The sequence below is a fragment of the Amphiura filiformis genome, unplaced genomic scaffold, assembly GCF_039555335.1.
Source record: "Amphiura filiformis unplaced genomic scaffold, Afil_fr2py scaffold_26, whole genome shotgun sequence".
Classification (NCBI taxonomy): Eukaryota; Metazoa; Echinodermata; class Ophiuroidea; order Amphilepidida; family Amphiuridae; genus Amphiura; species Amphiura filiformis.
This window is the reverse complement of record NW_027305490.1, coordinates 1,439,461-1,451,831: the sequence shown is the minus strand read 5'-3', so window position 1 is coordinate 1,451,831 and position 12,371 is coordinate 1,439,461. Positions and strand designations below refer to the sequence as shown.

At 41.6% G+C, this 12,371-nt stretch overlaps 1 protein-coding gene across 1 annotated transcript; it reads right to left on the bottom strand.

Annotated features, from left to right (window-relative positions):
• Window positions 1-139: 139 nt before the first annotated feature.
• LOC140143721 (uncharacterized) lies at window positions 140-508 on the bottom strand. Its single transcript, XM_072165534.1, has one exon. The coding sequence runs from the start codon at window positions 506-508 to the stop codon at window positions 140-142; it is 369 nt and encodes a 122-aa protein (XP_072021635.1).
• Between the last annotated feature and the right edge of the window lie 11,863 nt (window positions 509-12,371).

The following is a 12,371-nucleotide window of genomic DNA, read 5'->3' as shown; positions in this document are numbered from 1 at the left end:
TTTCACCTGTTCAACTTCTGGTGTTGCACTCTTTTTCCTTCTGCCTCTGCAACCAGAAGTTTTTGTTTGCTTCACATTGAGTTTGATATTCATGTCTTTTCCAGTTACATCTATTGCTATTGCCAATCTTTTATGTAGGCTACTCTACATATGTTTCAAGGAGTTCGGAGTCGTCTGCATAACGGATGTATGAGATTGGTATGCCTCCTACTTTGATGCTATAAGTATCCACATCAACATCCCTCATCGGTTTCTCTGTGTATGTCATGAAAAGATATGGTGACGCAATGCAGCCTGTCTCACACCTTTGCTCATGCTGAGGCTCATCTGTATTTTCACCATTCCGTCTGATCTTCCCCCTCTGGTTTACATACAAGGATTGTAACAGAAACACGAGATGTACTGGGAAGCACATTTCTTCCACTATACCAAACAGTTTAACGTGACTGACTGAACCAAACGCCTTTGAATAATCAATGAACATGACGAAGTCAAGTATCTTATCCATCAGTATGTGAAGGCATACCAACAAGTCTCTAGTTCCTCGGCCTTTCCTGTAAGCAGATTGTTCTTCTAGTAGTTCTTGCTCCGGTTTTGCTTTGCTTTGATGTATATATGATGATCATCAAGAGAACTTGGCTGGTATGACTGATGAGTGCAATGGTCCTGTAGTTGGAACATTGCTTGAAGTATGTCCCAATAACATTACAAACTCTTGTATTTTTCAGTCTTCTGGCCATTCACAACTTGTCCATATACATAGTTGGTGTATTAAAAGCTTCTATTCTACACCGTCCGGTGGAACTATAATAGCTCGGCAGGTACACCGTTAAGACCTGGTGATTTCACAGTCTTGAGTTTGCTGACTGCATGCTCAACTTCAGATATAAGAGGTGGTGGCTGTACCTCTTCAACCGGTGTTTTGGCAAGGAAAGTGGTATATCTCCAATTCTCCATCTGTTTTTTCAAACAGTTTTCTACTATATATTCTTTCCATCTGCATGATATCTTCCGACTCACTAAGTAGTTTTCCTTCTCTATCCTTGATGCATGCTTGCTATGTTGGAGTGGACTTTTACTGATCTAATCCATTCAAACATTGCCTTGGATTTTCCGGTTGCATCAAATGTGTCTGGTCTGCTTACATTGTTCTTCAAGATATGTTGCCTTGCCTCTTCTGACCTCAGCACGTAGTTCTTTGTATCGATGTTTCTGGGTTCGCGTGTTACTTTGTTTGCACAACCTGTTCTTTTCCTCAGCTAGATCAAGAGGTATCAAGTACTTCTTGGCTAATCCATGATTGTTTTGGGAACTCTTTTGGTTTGCTCAGCTGTCTGTGTCAATAATTATGGTTTTGTATGTTACCCACAAGGATTCAGGATTGGTTTCATAGATGTATTTCGGTTGGTTCATTGCTTCATTTCCGAACTGTTGTTCGGTGCCTTGATGTTGGGGTCATGCAGCCTCTTAACATTCAATTTGCCTGATCTTCTCCAGTTTGGTTTGGTACATGTTGGCTTCACTCACATCTTTGCTGCTAGTAATATGTGATCTATATCACAGTCAGCCATGACATTCGGTTTACTTCTTCTTTTCATCATGATGTAGTCGATCTGATTTCTGTAACGGTCGCCAAGTGATTTCCATGTGTACAGGATTCTTTGTGGTGTTTGAAACAAGTATTCATGATGGCTAGGAGCTGTTAGGTTGTGGCGCAGAAGAATTCAGCATAGCAAGCCTGCCCCCTCCGTCGTTCATTTCTGTTTCCTAGACCAAACTTTCCAATTCCACATTTCTTGTCCTCACCATCTCCAGCTTTGGTGTCATGCATGACCACACTTACATCTCCTTTCTTATTCTTATCCATGGCGGATTGCATATATACATAACACTCGACAATGCTTGCGCTCGTGACTGGATGTTGGGACATAAACCTGCAAGATGGTTATTGGTTTGGGTCTTACAGTGATGAGTCGATCAGAGATGAGATTGTAGCTTGCAATGCCTTGCATATCGCTCCTTTCTTCCTACTCGGTTTTCCAGAGAACAAGATTTTGGTGTTTTTATCTGGTTGAAAAGATCCTTCTCCTTTCCATTTAGTCTCACTGAGGCCAAGAACATCTAGATGTAGCCTATCTTCCTCGACAAGTAAAAGCTCCAGTTTTCCATCTTGATTCATAGTTGTTACATTCCATGTTCCTATTTGGAAAACCTTTCCCTTCTGCCCCATCAGGTTGATATGATACCGATTGGTAATGCTATATTCATTGCCGGAACAAAGGCCAGGAGCGCACCAAAAGTATGCAGGGTGCGTTAAAATTTGATCGTTTGTGTACTATGCGCGCATAGCGCGCAAATTTTTTAGCTAAGTACACGCCCGACTGCCGTATGGAATTTTGACACTCCTCAGGTAAAGACTGGTTAAAAAAAGTTCATTTTTTACTTCATAATTAATTATGTCGTTTCATTTCATTCGGCTACGAACTTAGGCGACTACAAAGTTTCTCCGTGTATTATGATTTGAAGTGACATCTTGCAGTAATGGCATCTGGAAGTAAAAAGTTGTCGAACGGTCCCCCACAGTTTTTGCATATTAAGACAAGTAGGATGTTCGTTGCCTTCCAGGTTTTCTTTTACCATGTAATGGGGGTGTAGAGAGCATATCTTCTGCATGGTTCATCTTCCTGCCGGGCTTCCTGCATCCTTAGGATATGTCACAGGAATCGTAGTTGTCTTGATTTGACAGAGTTGATAAGAGGCACAGTGTTGGTGATGGTATAGATTCTTGCATTACCAAGATGATCAGTGAGCTTCAGCGCTAGATGTTCAGCATTATCCCGTAACATGATGTACCAAAATCGTTGATCTTATTTTCCATGTCAGTGGATATCACACAGGACTCACAGCAATAGATGTACCAAAAGCGTTGATCTTATTTTCCATGTCAGGGATATCACACAAGACTCACAGCCATAGAGCAATAGCAATACTGTAACACAAGTGGTGTGAAAAAGCTTGACTTTTGTTGCAACAGTAATTGTTGGACTTCTCCACAGATGCTCCAGTTTACAAAATGCATACCATGCAAGCGCCTTTCGTCGGGAGAGGTCACTGGTAACAAAAGCCCATCATGGAAGCAAGATATTTAAAATCGGTGACATATTATACTTGATGGGTTCTCCGTATACTTGGAGTGGTGATCGCAGTTGATGGTCATGTACTTATGAGACCCAGGCTTTCTGCTGCAGCCGCTGTTCTGGTCAGCTGTGCCTGCGCCCGCGGGATGAAAGATTCAAGTAAGGCAATATCGTCAGCGAAATCCAAGTCGTTCAAAACCTTGGCAGGATATTGCCTCGAATGACGCGGATGTGTTTCAACACCAGTGTCAGTCCTATTGGTAGCCATCTTCATCAACTAGTCGATGAGAAAAATGAATAAGAATGGAACTAGAACCCCCCCTGCAATACTCCAATTGTCACTAGGAAGGGATCCGAGATGTTGTCATCTACCACATCTACCAATCATCTACCGTATTATACGGCGCTTTGTGTATTAGTACACGTATTGCCTTTGCGATGCTCTCTGGGATACCATAGTGGCGAAAAACAGAAAACATAATCTTCCTGTTGATTGAATCAAAGGCTTTCTTGAAGTCAGTGAATGGTATTGTGAGTGGGAGTTGGTAACTATGGAAAGCCTCCATGATTCTATGATAGGCGTTTGCTGTGCACAGCTTCTGCCTGATCTAAATCCGGCCTGGTTACTTCTTATTACAGGATTAACACGGTCCCTAATTCTATTCAGTAGGGTCCTATTATACATCTTAGCTGCAACTGACATCAGTGTGATTCCTCTATAGTTATTTATGAGGCTGAGGTCTCCTTTCTTTGGAAGGGTAACAGTGGTAATCATACAAGACTCACACAGTCCAGTCCATCAGCTTTATTTGTTTTCATTGCTTGAATGGCTTTTCTTATCTCTTCCAGGGTAGGGGATCAACACAAGTAGGTAAGTCCTGATCTGTTTGTGGTGGGTCAGATGTTGGTGGTCCATTGTCATTGTTCAACAAAGCACAGAAGTGGTCTTTCCACTCAGCAAGTAGTTCTTTGTCACTTGAGGGTACTGTCCCATCTCTCTTCTTCACTTTGGGATTCGATCTCTTCTTCTTCCCTGAGATGTCATGGATTATTTTCCATGTGGTGTTATAATTGCCATTTTCATTTGCTACTTGTAGGTCTTCCATCTGTCTGTGTATAGAGGCAAGTTCGTTAGCTCGGAATGACTCGTTGAGCAGGGTGTTAAGCCTTCTCCACACTTCTTTGGAGGGACGAGTTCTATAACAAATAGGTATGTCTTCTTAGCTGCATCTCTTTCTGATCTCAACTTGAGGGTTTTGACTGTCACCCAGCTTGGCATTCCAAAAGGGCTACATTTTCCAACGACCTTTTCTGCGACTTCATCTACTGCTTTCGTGAACATTTCGTACCTCTCAGAAATTGGTGTCTGGTTTTTGTCACGCTGGAGGACCTGAAAGTTAAATCTTGTAATGGTTCTTAGTAGGAGCATGTTGCAGCTTCTTCCCGTTGTACTTTGGCCTCTTACAATGTTTACCTTTTAGTTCGGAGACTGGTGTGCAGTCGTATACTGAGTATTCGGTGGTCTGAATCCAGCTCTACAGACTTATAGGCTCTGCAATTGCGCAGGGAATTTAAACACTTACTGTTGACAAGGATGTGGTCCAGTTGGTGTTTTGAGCCCGTTGGGTGCATCCATGTCCAGATACGACTTTTGAGTTCGGAAAATCTTGATTGTGAAGGACGGAGCTTGAATTCCTGGCATAAATTCACTAGTCTCTCTCCATTGTCATTTGTTGTGCCATAAGAACAATGAGGACCAACCACAGCTGGATGAGATACATGGCTATCTTGGCCAATTCTGGCATTGAAATCATCAATAACGAGGTTAATGTTGCGCCTCTTCACCTTTTCAAGATGGTCTTCTAGTGGATTATAGAAATCGTCCTTTTCTCCTGAGGTTACTATTTGAACCATAGCTGGGTTACATGAAGGACACTGAGTGGACACTAAATGGATAAACGCTATAGTAAAGTGAGACATGGCCAGGGACAGGCGATTTGCGCGGAAAAAAATAGCAAATTGCGCGGAATTGCGCGGAACTCTTTTTTCAGTGCAAATCATGTATCCCTGCCCATAGGAAAAAAAATTGCCAATTGCGCGGAATTGCGCGGAAAAAACAGTTCTGCGCATATCGCATATCGCCTGTCCCTGGACATGGCAGAACACCTTGGAACTAAAACTAGCCCTACCAGAATACAACACATGGTTTAACCGCACTAGTCTCCAGCAGTTTAAGGAACAAGTCCAGCTGGCACATATCACAAGGTGCTCTTGAGAGAACCCTAACCTATCGAAGACATGAAACACCTCCTATGCTCTTTATACATGTATAATATTCAGCACTAAACAGGTATCCTCCTAAATGCGCTGCTGACTGTCTACGACATTACAGTAGCAGTTGTGTTGATGGAACTAACTTACTTAACTTACTGAGAAGAATTCAACTGGCCTGGACGGTTAGACCGGAACATACTGGCCGTTGAACCTGATGGTTCCTCCGCCCTATTAAAAGCTGGCATGTTCAGCAACTGAGCTAGGGAGGCAGAGAGAACTCATTCCCTCACTTTTACTCTGGTAAAATACCAGCCCGCACCTGGGTCGGAGCACCCAATGGGAAATCCAACACCAGAAACAGCATGTTAAAACTGATTCTTTGCAACCGGCATTGCAGGTATTGGCAGCAGTGTCTCCCTTTTGATTAATCATTTATGTAGCATGCACTTTACAGCAGCATTTACCATAATCATAATAAGGGATGTTCTTGCTTGCTGACTTCAATCGAACACAACCATATCCCTTCTCGACTAAGATACCCTGTAAAAATGAAGACTTTAGGTGTAGTTTTCTCAAAATTTATTATGATGGATACCGTAAAACCCCGTCTACAAGGATATACCTAAGAAACGCCCTCAATAAAATTGGTTGCTTGTTGTATTTGGAGTTTGAGCAAATATAATGGCACTGGGTGGCTATGCATTCCATCTAAGTATGTTGTAACACCAATCAATTGTATTGACATAATAACGACTGTTTCGTATATCAGGATCGTATAGCTCAATTGATAGAGCGTCAGACTTTGGAACTGAAGACATGCTGAAGAGAGCATGGTCCGGGCACCGGTTCCGTTTTTTATTCTCGTTTAATTTTAACTTTTGACATGTTCTTTTATCTTTCTTCAAATCTACCTTTCTACTTTTAATTTTAGGTGCGTTTTTTTTTTATAGTTTTTTTTTATAGTAATTTTGTGGTTTTATAGAAACTAGTAAAAGCATTTATTCTAAATAATAGCGAAACCCACGGTTAGACAGATGTGTTGTAACTACTTGTCTGTCCTCGTCTTTGCAATAAAAACCTATGTTGCACCTTTGTGCCATCCCAATTCTTGAGGTAGGGTGCGTTTTTGGCTTAAGCACGATTTTGTTTCTACTTGAAATGAAATCAAAATAAATATTGTTCTGTTGCCACAATTGCAGTTTTTTCAAAAAAAAAAAAAATAGATGAGGAATAATAATTATTCCATATTTGAATCTATTGTCCCATCAAGAATAGAGTGTCTTCAAAAACTTCAATCAATTCATCTGACAAAGGAAACTATTCTGGTCATTCAATTTTGTTTCGCTTGCACCTGTTATATCACAGGCGTTGGTAGAGAAGGCACACTTCTCTTGTCTTCACCGAAGTTGTGATGTAAACACTAACATGATTAATTACCATAGCTAGCAATGGACATACACTATTTTTTGTTCCACTTGAACCCATACTATAGGCTATTCGCTGTCGATGTGACGTAATTAATCGGATTAACTACCATAGCAATTGATGAATACAATTTCGAATATATAGCCCTGCACTTCATCGTTCACGTGGCACCTATGCATTAAACCATAGTTGTCAAAGAAATGCTAATCACTCGCCATGTAAGATTAGTATTAATGAAAAGAGTGGTATTCAATCTATGTTTGGTGACATACGCGGGTGATTAGTGCAATCTGCTTGATGGTAATTATTGCGATTATTACGTCACTTCGACAGCGAATTGTAGTATAGACGAATCCAACAAGCCAAGTGATGGTCAGAATTTATTCGGCCATTATACGCTGGTGAAGTTGCGTAATTAATCGGATTAATTACCATAGCAATAGCGGGCGCAATAGGTGAAAACAATTTTGAACATATCGCGCTGCGCTACAAGCAGGTTACACTCATCACCTGTACTGTGTATGTCTGCAATCATAGATTGAATACAATACTGGTCTTTTCAAAGATCTTACAGGTGCAGCATGATATGGTTCAATGAAGAGGTACCGCCTGAACGTATCAGTGTATAACGCGGTATATTCAAAATTGTTTTCACCTATTGCTATGGTAGTTAATCCGATTATTACGTAACTTCGCCAGCGTATTGGAATAAAACAGGAGGATGTGAGTTCATAAGGGCAATGTCGGGGATAGGTCACAATCGATGTGGAGAGATGAGAGGTCCGACCAACAGCCATAGCGATTCAACTAATTCCAGCGGACGGTCTGTGGCTAGTAAGGAATCGTCTTTGACCACATGCGCAGATCTGTCTCGTCAGGAAGATATTTAATATCCCGAATTTATAATTCAGTATCGAAGTTACGTAATGTTACTATGTCAACGGGATCACGCGCTAGAGTAATGAACCACGATCGAAATGATCACCACATAAAGTATATGGCACTCGAAGGCATACCAAAGTAGCGTGATCCGGTAACCAAGAGAATTACGTAACCACTTCGATGCTGAATAGGCCTATGCCTACCAGTTCCATCGTATAACCGATCTGCTAGAGAATATTTGTTACCATGTTTAATAAATTCGTATTTATCGTATAATAAAATGTAGCCAAATGTATATTATGTGTCACACGGTTTTCTGCTGAACCACTAGCAGGCTATGTTACCACATCTATGACAATGACAAAGGTGAATTTTGATGATTTTTACGATCGTCCGGATGAGCAAATCACTGAATGGGTCTTTAGTTCCTCCTCTCCTTATCCTGCCAATATTATATGAATCAAAGAAAAATAAAGAAAAAAAAAAATTAAACAAGAAAAAAAGACAAAGAAAAGAAACAATAAAAGAAAAACAATAGAATAAATTAAACTAAATATGAAAAAAAAAATGATCACGAAAGGAGTCTTTAGAAAATGCAAGAAAATATAAATGAAAAGTTTGAACAATATTTTGTTTATAAAAGTTTGTGTGACCGTGATGAGGCTCGAACTCACCATCTTCCGATCTAAAGAACCAAAGTCTTATGCCTTGCCAAGTGAGCTATGCTCGTGAGATGCGAAATAAAGATAAAATAATACATTGTATACCTGCTTGTGTCGGTAAATGATTTGCTCAAATTCCATAATGATATAATATTGTGGAGGGCGCTAGCGTGAAATATGCTATCATCACAGTCGCTTCTATTCCTTATAGACGGGTTTCTACGGTATTAGTCGAATGCGTATGGCTTTGGCGCTGGTAGTAAATTCCAATTTTGTTTGGTTTACCTCAGTTGTTCGGCTCAAAATAAAAAGGGGGCATATTTGACGGTAAAAGCTAACATTTTATGGAAAGTATTGGATCAAAGTTTTGGTTCCGAGGTCGTTGGTCGCTGTTCAGACTGTGGAAATATGTAACAGTGGCTACACAAATTATGTAAGACCCATCAAAACAAAGGGCTACTGAGGAGGAAAGGGTAGTAAACATGTTAAAGAAGAAGAAAATGAAGAAAAAAGAGAATTAAATAAGAAAACGGAAAATTTCTGGAAAAATCGGGCTTATAAAATGTTTATCGGTGTAATTTTTTAGCGTTACAAGCCCGACTGGCTAGTGCCAAAAAGTTAAGGTCTAGCTCTAGTGGAATAAATTCGCGCGAAGCAAAGGCGCTTTGTAGGCTAAAATGACCACAAATGAGGTTAAATTGGTCAGAAATCCACATGCAGGCGTCAACCTTGGGAGATGATTGTATGGACCATCCCACTATCAAAATATTGGGGGGATTTATCCACATTCCCCGGGATCTATGTCTATGAAACGAATTGAAAATGAGCTATTTTCTTTCAAATTCATTTCAAGAACGAAACGGGTCAATTTAAAAATTTCAAAAAGTATATGAAAGCTTTTATTACGCAATTAATTGAAAGTATTACGGTCAGTTTCCGTTTGCACAGTTCTTTCAGGGACACTCTGTAGGAGATATGGAGGGGTGAGGACGTAGAATAGGTAGTAATAGTATAGTACGAAGTGCAATAAAGAAGGGGATTATCCTGTGTGTATTGATTGAGCGTGTTGGGGGTGGGAGACGAGGGAGCGGTGGGATTCCACGGAGTTACGAAGAGACAGAATGAGAAGTGGATATATTTGATCTGTAATTACAGGGGAAGGGCCATTAGGCCCAGTTTGTGCATCCAGGTAGATACTTTACATCAGCAGGGCACACCGACATCGCCTGGCTAATAAATACTTTGTCAGCAGGTCGAGATACTAAAATAAATACCCGGGATCGATACACATGAATTTGCTATGCACGAGTTTGATATGAGAAGAAAATCTTTGGATATCGGGGTAGAAAATGATGAATATCTCCCGTAAATGATTTCGTATAAAGAAACCAGATGTGGTTCCTTGCACATGAATATATATTTTGAACAAATGATAGTCGTTAGCTTGCGCCTTGAGACAGTAGCTTGCGTCTTGAGTCAAAAACTGACAATAATTCTGATTTATATGTGCCGAATTATATAGCGCAGTGTATAGGCCAATCGTGAAGGTAGTCTAAAAGAATATGACCTATGACGTACCATGCTCGACTGACACACAGCGAGGTCCGTCACCGAGCTAATCGGGGATATTGTCAGTAGCCTTAGTCAGATGTCCTTCGGCCCATTATGCGACTCAAAACTATCAAACAGGTCGATACAAAATGGCCATACATGGCGGTGGATTCACCCTACCATGGCGATTTCTGCCATGAAGATATCGGGGCGATGACACTGCAGGGCCAGAAGGAAAATAGCACGGATCAGGAGCGGGATTCAATTGTACAGTTTGACATCATCATCATCAGTCGGCTGTGGAGCAGGCGACTACAAGCTTTCTCCAACTGTTGCGATCTTGGGCAAGCGAAACAATTTTGTTTGGCTGCAGCATCCCTTTAGTATCTCCCAGGAGGTGCTGTACATACTGTAAGTACAGTGTCCGCGGCCGTCCCGGTTTCCTCTTCCCATGTGGTGGAATATAAAGGGCATATTCTTTCACAGGCTCGTCATCTTCAAGACGCAGTATATGGCCGAGAAATTTGAGTTGATGAATCTTGACTCTGGCAACCAGTGGAGTGGTGTTGGTCAGATTGTAGATGGTTTCATTTGGGATCCGATCCACACGCTTGATGTTTAACATAACTCTGTAGCAAGATGTTGCAAAGGCATTGATCTTGTTTTCCATGTCCTTGGTGATTACCCATGACTCGCACCCGTACAGAAGGATAGTGACACAAGTTGTCTCAAACAGCTTGATTTTTGTTCCGATTGGCAGGGATGGGCTTCTCCAAAGGCGTTCCAGTTTCAAGAAAGCGGCCCAGGCTAGTGCTTTTCTTCTTTTTAGGTCTCCAACACTAGAGCCCATCTTGGAACCCAAGTACTTGAAGTCTGTGACATGGTTGAAGTCTGTGACAAGTGCTGGCTGAGCGTTACAGTTTGCAGTCATATATTCTGTCTTAGGTGCGCTGATGACAAGGCCTAGATCTGCTGCTGCTGTTGCAGTCCTAGTAAGCTGTGACTGGGCCCGGGCTATAGAAGATTCCAACAGGGCAATATCATCAAAATCCAGGTCATTCAGCATCCTAGCAGGATACCTGCTTGACCGACGTGGGTAGGTAACAATTCCAGCATCAATTCCAGAGCTTGATTTCTTCAGGAGGTAGTCTACCAGGATAATGAACAGGAATGGTGCCAACACATCACCCTGAAGCACTCCAGTTGTTACTTGGAAAGGCTTAAATAAATTTTGGATTTATAAAGCGCCTTTCTCCAGATCTTAGAGGACTCAAAGCGCTGTAATTTCACTGCAATGGTGAATCATCACAATCAGATCGCATCAACTAGGTTGCTGCCGAACGGCGCACACCTATCCGCATTTAGATTGTAACATCCACATAATGCTGCAGCACTGAGAACATGACGGACCTGTTGATGGAGTCAAAGGCTTTTTTGAAGTCCACAAAAGTGACATGTCAAGGGAAGTTGGTACTCCTTGAAGCCTTCCATGATCCTCCTCAAAATGTGTATTTGCTGAGCACAGCTTCGACCTGCTCTAAAGCCAGCCTGGTTGCTTCTCAGTAAAGGATCAATGTGAGGTCGAATCCTGTTCAGAAGGATCTTGATGTACACTTTTGCGACAATGGACATAAGCGAAATACCACGGTAGTTTGTCATGAGAGAGAGGTCGCCTTTCTTTGGTAGAGGAATGATGACATTTGTGACCCATTGACGTGGCGGTGTCAGCGTTGAGAATACTTCCATACAGAATTTGAGAATCATATCAATAATGCTATCCCCTCCTCCCTGAAGTGCTTCAGCAGTTATAGCACAGTCCAATGCTGCTGCCTTGTTGGTCTTCATGGCTGCTATTGCTTCGACTATTTCTTCACGAGTTGGGGGCTCAGTGATAATAGGAAGATCTTCAACAGCTGGTGCAGGAAGTTCTGAAGCTGCTGTGCCACTGTCATTGTCAAGGAGTGAGCTGAAATATTCCTTCCATTCCTCAAGCAGTTCATGGTCACTGGTTGGGGCTGATCCATCTCTCTTTTTGACTTTTACCCCTTTCTTTGAGTTCCTCCCAGAAAGCGAGTGTATGGTTTTTCAAGTGGTGGTGTAATTCCCCATTTCATCGGTCAGCTTCAGGTCTTCCATCTGCTTATTGAGTGTAGCAAGCTCATCAGATTTATAGGAGTTGTTTAGGCTGGTGTTCAAGTTCCTCCACCTTTCTCTAGATTGACAAGACTTTGAAATGGAGTACCGCTTTTTGGCCTCATCCCTTTCAACTTTAAGTCTGATGGTTGCATCTGATACCCAACTTGGCAGTCCGTATGGCTTTTGCTTTCCAATAACTTCCTCAGCAACTTCACGAACTGCTGTCTCAAAGGTCTCATACCTATCAGAGATGGGCGTGGCATCATCCATGCTCAAGACCTGGAATCTGTTTGTTAGTTCCAGC